The sequence below is a fragment of the Scomber japonicus genome, chromosome 4 (genome assembly GCF_027409825.1).
Source record: "Scomber japonicus isolate fScoJap1 chromosome 4, fScoJap1.pri, whole genome shotgun sequence".
Taxonomy (NCBI): domain Eukaryota; kingdom Metazoa; phylum Chordata; class Actinopteri; order Scombriformes; family Scombridae; genus Scomber; species Scomber japonicus.
In genome coordinates this window covers 11,173,772-11,195,822 of record NC_070581.1, presented here as the reverse complement: position 1 = coordinate 11,195,822, position 22,051 = coordinate 11,173,772, and the positions used below count along the sequence as shown (strand labels likewise).

At 39.3% G+C, this 22,051-nt stretch overlaps 1 protein-coding gene across 1 annotated transcript in view; it reads left to right on the top strand.

Annotated features, from left to right (window-relative positions):
• Positions 1-22,051, top strand: part of cep104 (centrosomal protein 104) — a 30,850-nt gene that overhangs the window by 8,346 nt on the left and 453 nt on the right. Inside the window, exons 8-21 of the mRNA XM_053317119.1 lie at positions 1,138-1,293; positions 1,445-1,669; positions 3,808-4,023; positions 4,996-5,163; positions 6,018-6,191; positions 10,586-10,756; positions 14,123-14,323; positions 15,283-15,378; positions 15,651-15,732; positions 16,418-16,490; positions 16,605-16,713; positions 16,864-17,002; positions 18,664-18,731; positions 21,331-21,418. Coding sequence (XP_053173094.1) covers positions 1,138-1,293; positions 1,445-1,669; positions 3,808-4,023; positions 4,996-5,163; positions 6,018-6,191; positions 10,586-10,756; positions 14,123-14,323; positions 15,283-15,378; positions 15,651-15,732; positions 16,418-16,490; positions 16,605-16,713; positions 16,864-17,002; positions 18,664-18,731; positions 21,331-21,418 — 1,966 coding nt within the window. The remainder of the gene's footprint in view (positions 1-1,137; positions 1,294-1,444; positions 1,670-3,807; positions 4,024-4,995; positions 5,164-6,017; positions 6,192-10,585; positions 10,757-14,122; positions 14,324-15,282; positions 15,379-15,650; positions 15,733-16,417; positions 16,491-16,604; positions 16,714-16,863; positions 17,003-18,663; positions 18,732-21,330; positions 21,419-22,051) is intronic.

The window sequence follows — 22,051 nt, the reverse complement described above, 5'->3', positions numbered from 1 at the left end:
CTCGACAGCTGCAGTGATGGTCCTTGGGTAGTGTCTCTCCCTCTGCCTGTGACCACAAGCCTTCCTGTAACCAGATAACTCACACACACTAGCACCTTGTTAGCATGGCATATTAGCATCACAGACAAAGCAGTTGCCAAGGTAGTCATGCTGAACATCCCTCAACGCACCCTGAGGATGTCAGAGGGTAGTCTACTGTGTTACACGATATCTGAACAAATGACAAATGACAGAGAAAAGACTGGCCAGAAGGCTGAGCATTGGCCAAGTATATTTTTTTCACATCACTTAGCCTACTTTACGCCAATTGAAGGAATAGCAGGGTCTTATGGAGTAGGGGACCAGAGTTCAGTAAGCACTACATGCTGGAGATCCAAAATGTTAACTGGCCAAGCAGCTGCTATGTGGATTGCACCACTTCATTTTGTCCAAAAGAGGAGTAAAGACTCACGAAGCGTTGCCGTTCAGACTGTGTTGCTTGGCGCCCGGTTAGCAACTTAATTCAGCTTAATGGAATGTCCTCATAAAAAAATTACGTGTCTGACTTACTGGAAGTTGCTCTCAAATTTCCAGTCTGTAAATTCTAATGATTCACCATGTGGCACACTAACGCTTATATTGTACCAGGGTATGGCCTGTATTATTAAACATGGCAGAGCTTAATAACATCCCAGTCAATTTATAAACCAGCTTTGGTTAGGTTTAAAGAGTAATTCAGGTTTATTTTAACTTATTTTTGTAGTTTTATTTAGTTGGTTAAATTAATATTGTACTCGCTCAATTACTCAAAGTAATTGCTAAGATCTGGGAACACAGCAACATCACTGTGAGGTGATAGACAGTTGGGGTAATATTTATAGCATTCAGCTTTGTTTTCTTATTAAAAATGGGGCTTTCCCCATGACATCACCACGCTCCCAAATCTCAGAAATGCACCTGCCACTTGTGTGTTATAATTAAAAAAGCAGTGATACCAAAAAATTGGATCCATGTTGTAATAAACAAGAATAATCTTTAAGACAACACAAGGTCAAGAAGAATAAAATCAAGGAACTCAAGAACAAGAGGAGATTTGTATAACAGACATGTTTACCTGTGTGATGTAGGCTCACTTCTCCGTTTTCCGGGCTCTTCCAGGTGGGGGAGCGTTTGGCTCGATATGATGTGGAGAAGAGATGTGCCATCGAAAAGGAAGACTATGACCTTGCCAAGAAGAAGAAAGAACAGATGGAGGAGTATCGGAAGAGCGTCTACCAACAGCTGGAGGTTTACAACCTGCTGGACATGGAAATGGTCAGTCATCAACCACTGATTGCGATGCTTCACCTGTGTAGTAACAGAAGGCGGATACAAAACTTCTTGGTATTAAACAAAAAGTCATTACTTACCCATAACTTATCCTGCCTCAACTGGCTTCTATGTTGTCCCTGTACCTTGTCACTAGATCACGAGGGCGGCAGATTCAACCCCGGCCCAGGATCCACCTTCCCTCCTGCCCTCTCCAGGTCACCATTCAGTCCCCACCAAGCCCCATGTGACCGCAGACACACTGAGGAAGGGGAAGAAATCTAACACTCCTCAGAACCAACTGTCAGACACAGAAATGGTTGTGGTCAAACTTAGCCAAGCCGACACACCCTGTACCCAGTCTGCTGTACCCAAGATAGATGTAAGTGCCACTTTATGAAACCTCGTGTTTCATCATATGCCTCATCTTCACATGGAAACATGAAACATGTCCAACACCAGCAGATAAGGCAAGCAAGCCAGTGCTGATGGCTCTGTGAAGCTGTATGTAAACCCAACAATGCTTTGACCTAAATGGTAAGGCGGGCATGCTCACAATGACAGTACTAATGTGCTGATGCTTAGCAGGTTTACCGTCTTGACAATTTTAGATTAGCACGTTAGCATGCTGCCATTTGCTAATTAGCACAAAACACAAAGTAAGGCTAAGGCTGATGGGAATGTAATTAATTGTACAGGTATTTAGTCATAAACGTTGACCTGATAGTGGTGCTTGACTGAAATTTATACTGAGTGGGACATCAGATTGCCAAATTTCATGTCATTCGTTAAGACATTTCACTAAAAACCATAAATGTGGCACTACAAGACAAAGTCAGTCAATCATTTGGATTCATTGCTGGGCAACATAATTATCTGCTAAATTTCATGGCAATCCATCCAGTAATTGTTTTAGATGTTTGATTAAAGAAGAAAAATGTCAACCTTGTGGTGGCGCTAAAGGAAATGTCGGGCAGTCACCGGGACAAGTTTAGTAGGATAAATTCTCTAGGGACCATGAATGTTTGTACATAATTAGATCTGAATCTATTGAATAGTTGTTGATATGTTTCAGTGTGGATCAAAGTGTGGACTTATGAACTATCAAGCCAACACAATGACCAATGGACAGGCTGATGGGTTGACATTGCCGTCTCTAGCATCACAAAAAATAATTTAACAGCACTGTCTGAAACTGGTCTCCTGGCTTAAGCCTCTGTAATGTTGGAACATGGAGCACACAGGGAGATTATGACCAGCAGGGGCTTTTATGCTTTACTCACCACCGACTGGGGCCAGCCCTCACTACAGGTTTAAGTTTCACTATTTAATTAAGAGCGTGCAACAGTTGGCTGACTTTACCAGCTGCCAACCTGGCCTCAAGGCAGGGCTTTGAGCCTTGCAGGAGGCAGGAAGGTGCCAGTTGGCTCAGGGGCATAGGAGACAGTGCTGACTGGATGGAGCGTAGGTCTGTATGGAAGGGGTCAAACATTCATTGTCGTCATGATGTTGAACGAGCGACCTATTCAGTGATGACATACTAGTGAGAGTTAGTGAAACGAATAAAGGTAGAGGTGATACATTTTTCAAATGGATGGACATCCTTTTCAGACTTGAAAGTGAAGATCAGTTTTCTCAGAGCATTTGAACCGAGAAATCTCTGGAAAATGTATTATTATCTCTAGGATCAAGTGTGTGTGTGTGTGTGTGTGTGTCTGTGTGTGTGTGTGTGTGTGTCTGTGTGTGCATCTGTCTACAGTTAATGTCATATACTAATAGACCCATAAGCCTAATACTTTTTGTGCACATTCATGATTGTATGCTCAACCTTTTGTGGTTGCTATGATTTGAAAACCCTAACCCTAACCATGACTCCTTACTCCTCTTAATTTACGGCCCATAGGGGCCACAAGTGATCTACAGCAGCTTCAGCTTGCGGTCTTGTTTCTGCTAGGGACAACCAATCATTCATTGATGCCATGTTAGATCAGTTGGTGCCAAATTTCGGTACCTTGGCAGTGAGTTGTGTTGTGAAATCAAATAATTATAGATGTGATCCCTCATGAGCCTATCATAAAGCTTTTATCTTCATCTTCATCAGTCCTTGCCATTTTACAATAGGTGTGCATAGCAAAAGACATCTCTGGTAATCGGCTAAAAACATAGCTTACCTGTTGCAGGCCATATTTTAGCCTTTGTCATGGCTCAAAAACTGACATCCATAAACATGTTTGGTCTCATCTTGAACTGGACCATCTGCAGATTAATTCCATACCATGTTATAATCCACTAAAGTTAGGCATGATGCAAGATGAATAAATCCCTGTTTCTGTTATCTGTACACACACAGTAGAGTACAGAGATCCATGCGGATATCTGCACTCTAATTAGTGCAATCCCTATTTTTTCATACTGAAATATAAACAATATACAAAAGCAAAACACTTTTTGTGAATATTGTATCTTTTATATATCTTTTTTTGAGTTTTTAAATACCACATTCTTGTCTTGTGCTGTCAGGTTATCAGTGTGCCTTACGATGAAAGGCCACTCCCTGCCTTTCAGAAGAAAGACTCTCCGGTGGAGACTATTCAGGGTCCTGCAATAGAGCAATCCCCCCAACCTGAGGCCCAAAAGAGTCCACCTAGCCCTGAGAAGAGCGGGGAGCCAGAGCCCCTGACGGACAAGGCCCAGAGAGAAGCTGGCCTTCCCATAGAGGTTTTTGGAGAAAGACTGGTAAGAAAAAGAAAAGGTGAAAAACATGGCTAGCTAAGCTAAAGAAGGATATTATTTTTTCTTAGATCTTTCCGACAAATACTGTTTAGTCTTGATTCAGGATAAGTTTTACCGTGTAGTATAACTGGATATTATTTCCCTATTTTAGCTATCATAGACATGTTGGTATGGATGTGTATATTAGCATATAACTAACAAGAAGTCACAGTACCTAAATGTTGAGTGTATGTCTGAGGTAATTAGAGACATTGTTAACATTACATAGGTTGTTAGCATTTATTGACTTAATGTAATTATTTATAGATATTTGGTAGAACACACTTAACATTGTTTTTTCACTTTTTAAAAAAAGATCTCAGGGCAATTGACATTTGACATTACTAGGGAGATTGTGCTCCTTTTAGCTCTTTTCGGTGTCCAGCAACTCCTGAGAAACATATCTAGCTCTAGCTGCAAGATGTTCAGCGAGTTACTGTAGATAACTTCATCTTGTTTTCCATGAATGCTGGTCAGGTGGTTTATAGTAGGGTTTATCAGGGCTTTTTTGCTGACAACAGTAGCCTGCAGCTGCTGGAAAAAGGGTTGCTGAGAGTGGAATTTGTGGGCTGGGAAACCAAAGCAGTCAGCTAACAGTGGATAAAAGGCTCCGTTCCACTGAGGAGAACTGCAGAGATGGGTAATCTCTGTGGGTTTGACACTACGAGTGACACCTTTTATGCTACACATAGTCATGCATGACATGGATAATATAAAAAATGTTGATTTGTACTGCTTAAATGGTTTCTTATCAATCCTGTTTACGAATGTTAATAAACAAATACCAGTGGCTATACTGTATGGGTCTGTAATGTATGACCTTTATACTCTACACAGTGTATATAAAAACGTTCTCGACATCTGCTGTAATATCTACATAACTGATAATATATTTGTGATATCTCCCCCCTCCTTGGCAACTCTTTTGTTTTCCAGGTAGCTGGGGCATATTCCAAAACCTGGTCCTACAGAGAGGATGCACTTCTTGCTGTGCATAAGAGGCTTTTGGAGGTTTCATCCACCACCCCCAAAGAGGAGCTGAGAAACATTATTAGATCTGCAGTCTTCCTGGTCAAGAGAGCCCTCCTGGATAAAGTGTCATATGTGAGTCCTCAGAGGGCATTTGTCTTGGTGGGAATGCCGTGAATGTCCAGGTTAATTGAACAGAGGCTGCAGCCCTATGAAACCATCATAGATATATTTACTTTGTCACTGTCAAACTCTTAATCATGTTCTCTGGAGTCCTGTTACAAACAGAACTAATGTTCATGTTATTAAAACATAAGCAAACACGCATGCACACACTTAACAATGCTTCCACTGTATCATATGCAACCCTAGTTCTCTCTCCCAAAACTGGCTTCCTTGAACAAACAGTTTTGACAAGGATGGCCTTGTAACCCACCTCTGGAAACCATCTACAGCTTGTGTAGTAATGAAAAGAGTAGTGCCGCAATAATTCTAGTGATTTATTTTCCTAGCCACATGTATACACAGAATGTGCCATTAAGATGTTAACTGGATAATTTTCTGATCCACAAGTGTCCCTTAGTTTTTGCCATGTTTAAGAAACCTTTCTCTGGTAACTCAGTGGTTTGAGCTGCATGTCCTTTAATTACATCCTGGGTGTGAATGTAGCCCATGTTGTTTGCGTTGTGTCTTTTCTAGTTTAAATCTATCTGGTAAACACACAGTGTCACAAATATTGATAATGCACTGGTTATTCAATTTACCTGTAAGAGGTATGTTAGTTGACACTCCACTGTCTGGAGGATATGTCTGGTTAGCTTATTAGCGAGTATATTTTAAAAAAAAAAAGAAAAAAGGAAAGGGAACAAAAACGTCAAACTAAATATTGCGAAGTCTAGCCTCTCTGCTAATTGATGTCACCCTGGTGTTAGCTTTTCTTGGAAAGTCCACCAAGTACTGAGCTTCACATCCACTGGCTCTTTCTGTAGGTTTTCCAGGCCTCCTTGAAGCTGCTGCGGCTCCTGCTGAGCCAGCTAATCCCAGGTCTGGGACTGGGCAGGGCTGAGGTGACACACTGCTTGGAGCAGACTTGGCCCAACCTGCTGGCAAGGACCGGAGACTCGGTCAGCCGCCTCCGGGTTATGGCCACTGCCTTCATACAGGTATTGTAACACACTAGCCTGAAAATTGTTTATACAGCAGTAGAATTACAGCTGGAGTTAGACCACAGATTTTCCCTCTGCCTCCATAGCAGCTTTGCTTTGACAATGATTTTGCAATAAATGTGTCCATCCACCTTCACTCTCTTTACCATCTTCCTCTCTGTAAAACTCTAGATGTACTTTTTTTTGACAATCAGCACCCCACAAAGCAAGCTGAACGGTGGTCTCCTGTAGTAAAGTGTGCTGTTGGATTATGCCATCCACTCAACCCACCACCTTCAAATGAGGACATTTGTATATATAGACATCATATAGACTTATATAGACATCATCTGAACTGCACCACTGCAGGTTGTAATTACTATGGACGTTTTAAATTATGACCTGTGTCGTTTTTCTTGGGAGGACAATCTCATTTCTACATATACCAACATCATCTTGAATGAATACAAACTGGACCTCCCTTTCTCATGAGACAGGCTTACGCAGGATTCTCAAGGGTGGGACACATACCGGGACAGCATGTCGGCAAACCCAAGCACACTGGCAGCCAAACCAAAACAGCTATGTACCACGTTATTCCAATAAAAAAGATACATAAATACATACAATAAAGTATTTATTATATTAAAGGTAGGTGAATGGACAGGGTTATAGTTATAGAAGCTAGATGCCAGCTCTCCTTTATAGCAATGCATCTCATCCGTCATCCTCACTAAACAATAGAGGGTTATTTCTTCATTGTTCATTGGGCTTTGTGTAAATAAAGTTAAATGTTTGGGTCTCATTTATTTCACAAATCTGAAAAGAAGGTTCTCATTAGATTGCAATCCTTCTTATTGCCCCCCCCTCCCCCTTACATCAGCAGCAGCAGCAGCAGCAGCAGCAGCAGCAGCAGCTGTAACTGCAGAAGACAAATTATGTCATGATTTGTGCTGTGGATAAGTGGGCAAATCTGTTTTGGCTCTAAATATTGATTAGTATCATAAAGGCAGCAGATCACAGTTGAATGGTGAAATGTATGAATGAATATAATTATTCTAAGCCTACAAATCAGGTATAGGCAGAATATTATTCTTTTAGTGAACCCTCCTTTTCAAGAAGTTGGAGTTCTGAAAAGAAAAGCATTTTTCTGGCCTCAAGTACACACTAAGCAACTCTCCTCTCAAGCCTGTGTTATCCAGCATATGCTGTGTTATAGAACCATTGTCTAAATAAACAGATTTCAGATTTTCTGTTTGCTTTCTTTATCTGTGATATAGTTTAAATATTGTGTAATAAATGTGAAATAAATGTTTTGAAATGTGATCACTCATGTAAACAGTATATGTGGACATACATTTCCACTCCAAAACTAGAAAATGGCTGTGGATTGATACCGTGATCGTAAAGTTGCCTTATTTACACGTCCCACAGTGATCATACAGATAAAACAGCTGCAGTGTGTGCAACACTTTCTAACTGTCCACCAAAGGCAAACAATGGAAAAAGTTGGCCTCACGTGCTTTGGTACTTTTTTGTTTTATTGCTGTGCTTTTGGTTTGAAGCAATAGCTTTATCAGAGTATACAGTACTACCCCCCCACCCCAGTTTGTGAAGTCAAAGTTTGGGACACAACCAAATACTATTTGAATTATTGATCAACCTGTTAGCTATGTTTTCAAAGATAGAAAACCAATTATTTGTTAAATCTGTAACATATCAGGAAATGATAAAGAATCCATTTTTGGAAATTGTGATTGAGGGGACTTAATTTATGTTGACAGGATATAGAAAATCAGCAACGCCTCACATTTAGTATGCTGGAACCAGAAAACACACTTTTGTGTTTCATCATGAAATCTGTTGATTTTCTGTCAATCAGTTAATCAGTCAGTTGATGTATGGTATCCTGAGCACACTAATAATCTTTATGTGAGTTAGGAAATAGTGTCATTGGTATGAATAATTGGATCAGTGAAAAAACACTGGTTTGTATGCTGAACTTTGTTTTTGTGTGTGAACAGATAATGGCTTCAGTTAAATGGCTTCAGTTAAATGGAAGATTGATTTGATGTTTCAGATCAAATCAATCTGATGATCAGAACCCTCAAGCACACATTCAAAACAATGATCAGAAAGGTTTTTTACTTTCACACTCCACAGTAAGCAATTGGACAAAATAGCTCAAACTTGTGCAACATTTAATCTAATTTTCCACTTAATGTAAGCTCTGGAAAAGATTATTTGTGTTAACATTCAGTATTTTTATTGGTCTCTCTGTGTATTGTTGGATTGAAGCGACGGTTTTGTTGGAATATACTACGCAACCTCTCAGACATTATATGGCACTTACAAGGAAGACACAACACTCAAGAAAATCTAGGTGCAGAGTTCTTATTACTTCATAACAGTGATACTGAAACATGTGTGCCTCTTCACAGAGACTGAGCTCATGTGGATGAACACATGCAGAAAGGACAGACATTTATTAAGTCAGGATGGGAAAAATGTTCTCTTGACCAAGTGTCTTTTTTAAAACTGGTATTGTTAAACATGATGCAATTTCTTTCAGAATGAACTAGTTTATTCAGTTCCATTAGTTTACATGAGAAATGTTAATTCTGCTAATCATTCTAATGATTTCTATTTTGACCATTAGACAGATACAGTGTATGTGTTTGAAACTGTCACAGATCTGATGAAAGACTGAGTAAGTTGAATAATGGGGGCATTACACATTATGCTCATGGACATTTATTTTTCTTCTCAGTTTCAAAACTTTCTCGAAAACTGCACTATTCAATACAGTGTGTTTTTATATTTATGTAAAGTGAAAGGGGTCACCTGTGTCTTAACTCATATTTTTGGTTTTGCAATTTTTAAATTTGGCTCTCATCAACCATTTTAGAGAAAAATCTACCTACTCAGCTCTAAACAGCATTGAGACAAAGTTAACAACTAGTCGGTGAACGTCTATCTTTGTAGCTACTTGATGCAAATAATATGGTTTTTACATTCGGTGTGTTTATTCACCTAAAAAAGCAGATTATTGATGTCCAAATGTTCCAGGAACTCCTGTACTATCTGTTTTTTCCCTCTCTCCTGATCTCCATTCATAAAACGCAAATGTGTATCAAATAAGCATTTGTTTGTATCCACTTGCAAATTATGTTACTACTAACAAGTTTGGTAGTTTATAGCTGAAAGGCAGTGATGAAATGTTTGGAGAGGGAGGGGGAAGATGCAACAAAAATCACCAGCTGGATAGAATCATGTAACATTACCCTCTGACAGTAGGACGCCTATAATCTTAACACTTTTAAAAATGAATTTGTCACATTGTGTGTACTTTTTTCACTGTCCCTTGTTGCCAAAAAAGCAATTCAGCATAATTTGCCTTTTCCCTGGATTAGTCAATTTTGCAGGTTATGTTTTTGTAATGACTTAGTGTGTAGATACCTGTGTGTGTGTGTGTGTGTGTGTGTGTGTGTGTGTGAGAGAGAGAGAGAGTGATAGATCTTTTTGCATTTTAAAAAGAAGCTTGAAATGTCAGGTTTCCGACATGATTACATGATTACAAAGGTCTCACTGCTTGCATGCAGCTTACCTCAGCTTGTACTAGAGTCTGATTTAGAGGTTTTGAGTTTGAGTTTGGAGGTGTCTGAGGTGTTGTCATGGACTGCCCCAGCTTCCAAACAAGTCCCACGTTGTAGCCACCCTGAGCTCTTTCTACTGCCTGCTTGTAACCTATAATTACAGCTGAGGTATTAGTGCAGGTTCAGTTCAGGAGAAGGGGTGTTTGTTATTTGTGTACTGTAGTGGACTTTTACATGTTTTGATGGTTGAGACCATTAAGTGTTACTGGGATGGTGGATTGAGTGGTGAGTAAGTGAAGCGGATGTGTAACTCTGCATGGACATGTGCTCTGTATGTGTGCTGAGTGGAATCTTTTAAAAAAGATCAATTTAGGTCCCAATAAATAGTCTCAGCTCTCTAAAATCATCGACCGGCCTTTCTGGATCTGTTAAGAGCTCCATTAGAGCAATGACTAAATGTTTTGTTGTATGTCTGTGACAAATTTGATGTTTTGTTTTTTTCTCAAAGGGTGTATTGTATTGCGCAGGTCGCATATTTCCGACATGCATTCCACTCACTCACCTGATGAAGTTAAAATGCCAAACAGCTGAGAGAAGATTTTCCAAGAACCTTCTTTTGCCTTACTTTAATCATACACTTGTATTTTCTGCTGTGACTTGTCTCTCTGTCAGATGTGTTGAATGACAAATCACCACATGTAGCATCACACAGATATGATTTGTCAGTGACAATGCATGCTGTAAGTGTGTAAGACACTGCAAAACTTTAACATGGTCAATTTTAAGTTCATTGTTTCTCCTGTGTTTCCCATTTAGGAAATTGCAGTTTTGAAGGATGTACGCGCCCTACAGGTAATCCCTTTGGAACTGGTGAAGCCCTTCAAATCCAACTTCCCCTCTCGTCTGGCTCAGAGTCGGGCCGAGCTGCTAGAGAAACTGCTCACTGAACTTTGGAACTCTGGATTCACTCTGAGCAATGTCATGACGGTAAAGGACTTCAAACATGCTACATTATCTATCAATCCATTCTTGTTGAATTTCTTAATTGATTCAAATTATTTTAAGTCTCTTATTCGAAGGCTAACCTCTTGTTTGCCTCACAAATCAAATTTACCTCACTTACCTTGAACATTTCAGAGTCGCGAATACTCCTCACATTGCTTTTCAGAAAACCTGCAACCACGTCAGCTCTCGCCTTCCATACTGTGAAACTTTTTGGGTCACACTGTATAAATTTGGTTTTGAGGCTTTTCCACCATTTCAGAAATATTGTAGAGGACACACCAAACATTTTAGGAGATTCTCTAACTTTAAACCTTATTAGCAACAGCAGCCCAAAAAGTGCCACTGGAGATAGTTGGCCATCATAGAATTATACTAAAGCTGTTAATAACTACTGTTGTTTGTTGGCAAAGTGTCAACACCATCTCCCAACTCATGCTCTTTTTAATCTGGACATAGCAATTACAACATACACCCTACTGCATGATAGCACATGTACTGTATTGAGATATATACAGTATAGTGCCTGTATTGTTCTTCTGTAAAAGTAAGCATCCATCAACTGGATTTTCCGTTGCATTGGCTTAGTAATTATGGTGTGACTAACTGAAAGGGGAACAGTCCCTCCCTGGTTTGCTGTGGCCATTCAGTTCATCCAAACAGGCAGTCACTAAGCTCCTGTCAGCTGAGTCAATGTTGTCACCACTGGCATCCACTTTTCATCCCCTGCACTCCTCTGGCTTCCAACAGTGACCTAATATCTACGTGCAAACTATCCAACTGTTGACCAGGCTGGACAGGCCAAAGAGTCCTCCTGCCCTCCCCTCTCTACTTTACAACCAGCCCCTTTTTCTCATCCCCTTTTCCCATGCATGGCTTTTATCAGTGAGGGCAAATTGTTAGGTTAACACTGGTGTATGTGCGCGGTTTTAGCATTATTACGTAATCAGAACTATTTCAGGTCGTGGGTCAGGAACAGCACAGGGACAGCTTCATCATTGGAACATGTGTACTTTAATATCTGTTTAAAACATTAGGACCCCAGGACACCGACAAAAAACTGGATACATCACCTCACTGCACAGTATCTCAGTCTAAACTATCCTAAACACTACATACAAGCTGCACAGTGTAATATTATAGTTCCTAATTTACGTGAAAATATAAAGAATATATTTATCAAATCATGAACCAATAATTCAATTATAAACAACGTCCAACCAATACCAAAGTAACATAATCTTCAAAACAATTCTTCACACAAAAGTAAATCTCATCTTACATTAGGTTTGTCCTCTCAGTTTCTCCACCTTCTGAATCCACAGCCACACTGGTGGCACTGGGTGGCCTGTGTTTGCATGTTTGTGCATGCTTGCTCAGCGCCTGTCCCTTTTGTGTTGGCTGCCTTCCAAGTTTGCTTGGAAAACAGTTTCAGTCTGAATTGAGATGTGACAGGGGGGCTTCCCTTCTCCCCTGTCACATTTAACAGTTTGATGTGAAAAACATGCATTAGATATATCAGCTTAATTGCAGGAGTCTTTTTTTTAAATCTGTTGAGATACCTGGTCAGCCCGAACTTTAATGTGTAGAAACTGTGTCAATCAGGTAAAGTTAAGCTTTCATTTATTGTTAACTTTGCATATCACCTTTATCAGCCACCAGACCAGTAATTGAGGTCATCAGGGAACCCCAAGGTTCTAAAATAGTTCTGTATCCTTGAATTTAGTTGCGTTGGATGTCTGAATCCAGGCTGATAGAGATGGTTAGACTTTGTCTGATACTATATCATGGCAACAAGCAATATGTATCTAAATTAGAAAGTACAGAGGGATAAGAATGGCAACTTATTTCCTTCATATAGTTTTCCTTTTCCTAAAGGTACATTAAATGACTCGCAGCCCCAGTGCAAAATCCAACAGTTTCAACTGTATGTGTGTGTGTACATAGAGAGAGCAAAAGATTTTTCTCTCAAGTAGTACATAGAGATGGATACACTGTAAATGTAACCATAGCATTTGTCAGTGAAGGTGGGTTGATGAGATTTACAACAAAAACATAGGTTAAAATTTTAACTTTAAATTTCACAATCAAATTTTCCCTCCAAATACAAAGAAAAACAGTATACATGTCTACCAATATACACATGTACCTGCATATACCCATCATTGTTTCTAAACAGGAAGAACAGGGCATATATTTTAAGTAACTGAATATGTTCAAGCTCAATCTTTAAACTCACAGCTAAAACCTTCAGTGGTATCTCATTTCATCGCCTCTTTTAGATCATGTGACAAGCCCTTTTGACAGCTCTACATTTTTCCTTTTTCCTCCACTGTTACCAGGGTGATCTGCTCTGAGACGGGAGCCACAGTGAAAAAAGGGGGTGATTGAATTTCCTGTAATTAAAATGAGAAGTGGTCAGCAGAGACAACAGAGAATAATGGTAGCCTGTCCCTGAGCCTGTTGCGCAAGGGATGAGTGGCCTTTGTGCATAGTTTACCTTTGGATGTTAATGTTCTCCGTTGGCGGGATTGCCATTGTGTTGCGACTCTCTTCTCAGAGATTACATTGGATAATGGGTTCTTTTTACGTCATGATGTACACTTCTCTCAAAGGACTTTCTAAACAATGTTGCTCTTATGCACATGAAGCTGGACTGATATTGCAAATATTGCTTCATGAAACAATTTTGTAGGACTTAAGTCTATTTAAATGCAAAATAAGGTCAACTGTATGGCACCTTCCAAACATAGGTAATGTAAACTGCTCTACAGGCCAAAATGCATTTAGATAACATTTAAAAAAACATATAAAGTAAGATACACAAAAATACAGTTTCATTGGTGCAACACATCACCTCAAGTTAAGTATAGAAAGTAGAAAAAGGCAAAGGAATTCAGGTGAGTTCTCCCATTAACATTTGAATGTGGCCAAAGTCGGCATATACAGTATTTAAGATGATCAGAAAGGCGGTTCCATCTGCCTTCAGCTACTCAGCTAAGAGCTGCTCCTCCTAAAACTATATTTTCTCCTCATAAAGATGTAAAGGACCAACATGTAAAGATTAAATAATAGAAAATAATGTACTCTTTCCTCCTGGATTTTGTTTGAAAACCAGTTGAATAATAGAGGTCCAAAAATTGAACCCTGGGGGACTCCACATGTCATTCTGATCCACTCAGTTTTATGATCACCAGTGGCAACAACATTTCCCTTGGTCTTTGAGATATATATCACTGTTGAAACTGCCAACTGCTGTATGTTTTAACAGTAACATCCCCACTCAGTCAATCAACACTCTGTTACTGCCCGGTATTCACATGTTAATTATAAGCATTTGTCTTCTGACAGTTCTGTACGGCAGCGCTGGAGCATAGTGCGTCTCCAGTTCGAGAGCTGGCAGTGCGCATCATCTTATCCATGTACCAGCAGCACAGAAGTAGTATCCTCAGCCACCTTCCACCAAACAATGCTGCCACACGAAAGAACTTTCTCTACAAAACCCTCTTTGATGGTTTTGCCAAGATCGATGGAAAGCTGGTGGACACTCAGGCAAGAAGTGTTTTTTTTTCTCTTCACTACAGATTAATCTCTCATTACTTGACATCTTCATTACTTTAAAAAGTGATGTTAGAAAAATCCTATTTCTATATATAATAAAATATATATGTAACATTCCTAATGTTTAAATGGCATTTATATGTATGCTTAAATTATTTTGTGTCCAACTGCTGGCCAAAGGGTGTGTTCATATTGTTCTTTTTTTCAAACAGATTTTAGTCAGCAAGGAGCAGCTGGTGGGTGGAAAGTGAAACTATTAGACATGGCAGATGCGAGCAATCTCTAAAGTTGAAAAGAGATGAGCTTTTAGAGGAGAATACAATAAGTCATGTCTTTTTATTTTTAAGCTGGCAGTAACAGGGAAGAGGAGGATGGGATTCATGTTGCTCAAACAATCAGTCATACTCTCTCTCCGTCTTTCTTTTGGTCATCTGGTTAAACAAATAACCCATGCATGGTCCATGCATGTATCCAAAACCTTAATGTCATCATCAATTTTGTGAAATTATACTAGCAACAAAACGTTCTACTTTTTCATATAATCAATATCAAACACCATTTATTTGTGTGTGCTATTTATCACAAATGTAGCCAGTATACCAGTCAGCTTAAGTTCCAAAACTGGCATAGTGTAATACTTCTTTACCGTAAAGTTTGTGAGTCACCCAGTGACCAAACTTAATTTCTCACTGGCGTTATTAGAGACCTAGCCTTCCCATTACGTAATGGCTCTACTGTTGAGTAGCACTCAGCTTCTAAAATGTCTGGTCTCATCTGTGTGAGCTCTTGCCAGCACAATCACACCACACCACTGCAGAGCTGTTAACTGGCATGATGACCAAGAATGAAGGAGAATCGGGGAAAGAGAGAAGAAAGGAAGCAAACAGAGAGGAAATGATAGACAAATTGACTTTGACTTTGAAGCTAATGGTTTGTCACTTTTCACCCAGACTTTGAAGAAGGGCGGTGGTCAACAGGATGGGCAAAAGGAGAAGGAGGAGATCCACGCACTTCAGGAGCAGCTGGCTGCCCTGAAAGAGATCACAGTAGGTGGAGCTGTCATCAGACTGCAATTACATCACCTCTCGTAATGGCTACTAATTTATATTTATGACTCCACACAGACCTCATAAAATTTTACCTCTGTAGGTGGTCAGAAACTCACATATCACTGTATTCACATACAGATAACATCACTGGTAACATTAATCCACAACTGACAGATAACTTTGTGTAGAGGTTTCCTTGTGTGATAGCATAGTCTTTTTAGAACTGTGCTCTCTTACATTCATTCATGTTTGTCTGTCTGCTTGTAAAGGAAAGAGGAAATGACAGCACCAAAGGACAAATGGCCAAGAAAGAAGCTCCCAAAGTTGAGTCCCAAAAGCTCCCAAAAACTGGTAAAGCAAGAATGTGCACAAACAGAAACAAACGGACAGAAACATCTCAGTACCTACTCATATTTATTGATTTATGACACAAAAAACAATATGGTAAAAATTCAGTCTTTTGAGTCATGTACTAATGCATTCAAATGTGACCTGTTCATATGAACAGACCATTATTGTAGGTCCATTTAACAACTTTCCAAGTGAAAATTTTAAGGTATTTTTAAGGTTACGACTTGTGACATTAATGGGAGAACCCGTAGAAGTCTGTTTCTATTGGCCCTTCCTCGTTTGTTTTTTTCTTCAGAATGGCATTGAAATGCAATACAAAGCTAATCACACACAGACCATTTTCAAGGAACAGAAGGAGCCTCAAGGCGATTACTTTTGTTATCAGTTTCCCAGCAACAAGGGTATTGACCACTTGAAACCCAAGTATAGTACTTAGCATAAACAAAAGTTCCATTTGAAAGCAGTATATTAATATCTAACACATTATCTCTTGATCATATCTGACTCATAACAATTATTTATTCCGTAAAGCTATAAAATTAAAGTGTCCAAGTCTGACATTAGTCTACTCTGTCTTTACATCACTTTCAGTTCTGTTTTTTTATGAATCTCATTTGGTTGGTCAATATTGTTACCTCCAGTTAGTGAAGTCATGACAAGTAACAGACACTGTCCTCATTTCTAGCTGTCACAAAATTGCACCAGGACAAGCTAGCACCCTCTGCAGATGTCCAACAATCTATCACTGATCTGGACAAGTAAGTAACTCATAACCCAGTGGAGACCTACAGTAGCATACAGTTACTATTCCAGTACTGAAGCTGATTCTTTTATAGTTTGTGTTCTGATATAATCTACACACTCTGTTTCAGCTTGTGCATATTCTGCGGTAAAAAGGATGAGTCATTCACAGAGGATGGATTGGACCTTCACTACTGGAAAAACTGTCCTATGCTGCGACGCTGTGATGAATGTAGACAGGTAGATTGTTATATTTTCAAAAGAGTTGGCACATTTTTAAACCTCTTGAAAGAAGGAAGGAAGTAAGGAAGGAATCTGTCCAGATATTAAATCATCAAGTCAATAAAAAAGCTTGAAGACTTTGTGTACAGCTCTGCATTGTGTTCACAGGTAGTCGAGATAGCCAGCTTCACAGAGCACCTACTGGGTGAATGTGAAAGCCGTTCCAAGTTCAGCCAGTGCCCACGCTGCTCAGAGGCTGTGTCCACTGAAGAGCTGACTCGACATGTCCAGGGTCCCGCCTGTAACCGTGAGTTCTCACGCTCCCACTCGAAAATTTCTGAAAATGTTTTATGGGGTTGAAAATCAGTCATTTAGTTTGAAAAGAGTGTTATTTTATTTTTTAGAATTACTTTTTTGCATTTTGTTTTTATTGGAAAGTGACAGAGTATATTGATGCTATAATGGGAGACAGATGTGACTTACATGCAACAAAAGTCCCCAGTTAGAACCAAGCCTGGGACATTGCAGTAACAGAAAATGGTTTGTCTTAACCATGAGACTACTAAGACATCCAGGAATTGTAATGTTCTACAGATGAGGTTCATCAAGCGTATGGTTCCCAAATTACAATGCAAATGCAATAGCCAAAATGAATGGATTCCTCTCTGTAACTTTGTAACCTTACATATTAACTACAATATTTGAAGGCAGCATTGATGAATCTACAGAATATGCTGTCATCCTTGGTACCATAATCTAAACTGAGCAGAGATATCTAGTTCACATTTTAACCACTCAAATGAGTGGAAAACATCAGGACCTTTCAGAGATGAGATTCAGTCTGTAAATGTACTACCAATTCAAGGAAGTGTTTTCCATAATGATGCTATTCTAAGTTAACAAACTGTTGTTAACTTAGAATTTCACAACTTTATTTCCTGCAAATATTTAGTTCTGAGACATATATTCTCAGCATGTCTAGGACCAAATATCTTTGAGTTGCTTCATTTGAATCAAACTCCAACCTGTCTGCACCTCTACTCCCACCTGTGCACTGTTCGTTCTGCCCTGGTCTTCAGCTCTCACCACTGCCAAGACATCTGCTAAGTTTGCAAAATTTCAAACTGAAATCAATTTACTAATAAATGTCTTACAATTATTTCCTGGCTATGAGGCTACTTAGGTTTGTCTTGTTGTATCTATCACTCCCAGTTTGAAGCACCCTGGCTAACTACTGTTGATTGTCATCTGACCCCAACTACCATTTCTGGCAACTGTACTTGATATTACCCAGTTTATGAATATAATAAACAGTTTATCTAATTAACATCTCACATTTTGATGGAATTAACTAGTTTTTTTCCTATTCATCTGTAACTCAAAGCTTCTTTCTCTTGCAGAGCACACAGAAAAAAGTCCAACAACTTAATTTCCTCATTTAGATTAACCATTATATTTGTCCTAAAAAGACACATTTCCTGATTTCCACATTGTTTGACAAAACCGTTTGATAAGCATACTTCTACTATTTGTCTTCCTGAATTCTTACCTTTCAAGCCTGAAATTATTAACCTGACCTTAGTTTATCCAACAGTGCATAACACGAATATGTTCTAAATGTTTCCACAATGGTTCTTAAAGTTCATTGTGCCTCATAGCGTTGGTTCAGTACATTTTAAACTACAGAGCCCAGCTGCTAGGATTTACTATCCTATAGCTTTTTCTGTATTTGCTGTAACTCTACCTATTAGCCAAATGAAAAAGACCTGCTTCATCAGACAATGAAATGTGAATTTTGAGTTTGGACAGATTGTGTTTACCTTTATGTTTTCACTTCTCAAAGCCATATTGTTGTCCTTAAAAGCTCTTTGTAATTGGTGTAATTTTATCATTTCACTCTTGGTTTGTTTTTTTCTCTCTCTGTAATTGCATAACAGGTGGCTTAAAGGTGTTGTGTTTCTCTTGCAGCCCCCATCTCGGGTAAAGGCTCCAACCACTGTCCTTTGTGTCACAACAACTTCTTGCCTGGAGAGGAGGTGAGATTCTGTGTCCCTTACATTAATCAATCTATATTGAAAAATGTGCAGCAAATTGGGGGGGGGGGGGGGGGGGGGGGGGGGTGGAGCTGGTGGTAACTGTAACTGGTGGTAGACATTTTGGACTTATTTTCCCTTTTGCCAAGAATTAGATGAGAAGATGGTGTGTGTGTGTGTGTGTGTGTGTGTGTGTGTGTCTGTGTGTGTCTGTGTGTGTCTGTGTGTGTGTGTGTGTTAAATATGATGCTGCAGCCAGTAGACCATTAGCTTAGCTTAGCATAAAGACTGAAAGCAGCTAGTCTGACTCTGTCCAAAGGTGGCAAAGTACACCTACCAGCACATCTATAGCTCACTAATCAGTCATGTTATATCTTGTTTTTTAATGTGTACAAAAAAAGTGTAAAACTACAAGTTGTGGTTTCAGGCCGGGGTATGTGCCAGATCATTTTAGGGCGAGGTGCAGTGACTTCATTGTGTCTGTAGACCAGCAAATAACCGCCCTTAAAGCCACAACTTTCACAAATGAGATATAATGTACAAATAAGTGATATTTAAAAGGTATGTGGATCTTCTTTTTAACAATTACAGAGCCAGGCTATCTGTTCCAAGTCTTTATGGTGAGCCAAGCAGCTTCACTTTTAACACATACATATGAAAGCTGTATGAATCTTCTTATTTAACTCTTATAGGCTAATAAGCATATTTCCCAAAAATGTCAAGGTTTGTACAAAATACGGGCCTGAACTTTTACACTTCCCCCTCTATATGAACACACAAGGTTAAAAGCATGTAATATACGGGTTGAGGGAGCAAACAGGTGTTGAGGTAAAACACCGCTATTGTTGGCCTTTAAAGACTTCAAAGGAGGAGAATCCTTTGTTCCTAATTGGCTCTTTCATTTGTCTCTAGATGAATGCCACCACATTCTTCACATTCTTGTTAGTTTAAGGAGAATTAAAGACAGACATGTGTATGGATAAGACTTATAATACTTATTTAATAGCATTGATTTCCCTAAAACTTAATTGTAGTTCTTTTGGTAGTAATTATTAACACTGAGCAAAAGTGAATCATTCTGAAATCAGAGTCATACTGTCCTTCAATTCCAGTAATCCATTGTGTATTATACAGGAAGTGATGGTATTTCCACTTCTGTATTAATCAATAAGGGAATATCATCAAAATGGATGTCCTCAAAATATGGGCGTACACTCAATATAACCTAAATATTGAATGTTATATAATATAACCGCAGGGAGAATAGTTCATCCTTATTTTACTAAAGTAAACTGCTCATATTTCAGAGCATTTTTGAGCTGCTAATCTAAAACTAATCCTGAGTATCTGTCCACTTTCTGTGTGAGCTGCCTTCGTTTCTCATCTCTTGTTCTGGTTTCGGTCATCATGGAGTCTGAATAATGCAGTTTGTCTTTCAAACAGCCGGCCGCCCTGCTACAGTCAGTCTGGCCTACACCCTCCCTGTCTCTGTCTGTCCCAGTTAGCAGCAGCAGCAGCAGCTGGGAAATAAACTGTTGGACAAACAAGAATACAAATGATGCGTCTAAACCTCAGACTTCAGTTTGATATGTTGTGGTGCATTGTAGTAGATTATATCATTAGTCACTGATGAAACATAGACATATTGATCAATTTATGGCACTTCTGTGCTTACCATGAGGATTATGGACTAGGCAAGTTACCCATTTTCAATCGTGAAAGCTATTGATGAAAAATGAGCCTCTTTCAGGAAGCTATAACTAGATTGAATGCGTGATTTGATATTAGAAAAATAATAAAACATGAATAAAATAAAATATATAAAAAGTCTGAAGAATAACCATAAAAAGAAGCAGTCTACATTTATTAAAGCTTTGAACATCACTGTCTTTTTGGAGAGACCAGACCTTTTGTTGAGAAGCACCTGCTCTGATCTCACTTACTGAGGTGTGTCTTGTGTACATTATGCTTACAAGTCTGAATCCATTAAGAACATTTCCCCACATTAGTGTTAAGTCTGCCTCTTTTACAAAAAACATTTTGACTTCTTGCAGTAAATGCTCAGGTGTAACTAATATTAATGGCACATGTAGCTGGAATACAGTGTTAAGTAATGATATCTAATCATTATTAATCATAACAAATGCATATGTCTCTTTTATCTGCTATGTTGTTGGTTTAAAAAACAGTTTTAGGCAAAAATATGATTAATTCTTTATGATTAAACATTGAAATTCTTTAACATTGTGTTGTTTTGAGTGCTATCATCCATTACCACTGCAAACCACTCATTTTCCAAGGACAAGATATGACACATTAAAATATAATGTCCAAAAGTACAGTGACACAATATGATCTAATTCAAAATCTGATTTATAACATGCAGTCTCTCACTTCACACACCCATAAACATTTTTTAATAAACCTCCAGAAAGTCACACTCTTCACTGCCAGAGCCAATGAAAGACTGTAGTGTTAGTGGGAGGAAGGGAGGGCAGCCATTCGGGCCTTGACTGGGCCTACAGTCACTGGTGGTTGTCCCGATTTGAGAAAGTACCCAGGAGAGGAACCGACTCACTGAGCTACTTTGTCCCTGTTCCAGGCCTGGAAGGCTCACCTCATGGGCAGGGAGGGCTGTAAACAAAACTCACGCAGGATTGCGGTGTCCCAGAGAACCCAGCCAGCACAAGGTAAAGCATTCATACACCCTCTGCTTACACCTACCTCCCTAACGCTCAGTGTGAGAGCCACAGAAAGTGCCCGTGCTTGTTGGTAAAATTTCATGTTGCAGCTCTTCCTACCTCAGAGCACAGAATGAAACATGTAAAAATAGCGACATGATTTGGAATCTAGTGTGGCGACAGTTTGTGTATATTTATTTTTAGTAATATTTCACAATCAGGTAATGTGGTTTTAACTGTAACTGTAGATTTATTTACAGAAAAGCAGAAGTAGCCTGTATTCATAGCTGGCAGAGCAGAACAATTCAAGCCCCCCATCACCCGCCTCACCACCGACCTCAGGGTGCCCCCAGGGAAATTGTTTAGCCACCCAGATCTTATGTCCTGATCAATAATAGATGATGGTATAAACAGTAAATATGTGCTGTTGGTTGTGTGAAATAACACCTGTGCCGCCGCCCCCCCCCCCCCCCCCCCACAGCCACGTTGCATTTTGTATGTTGTTAGTGAGGCTTGTCTCATTTAAGGCGAAGTGGCTCACCTGTGCTATAAAATACTGTGGGAAAACTTGCTTACCTCTTTTTTTGTAGCTGCTAAATCTTCTATATTTAGAGTTGAGTTAAAATTTTGATTACAGGACTT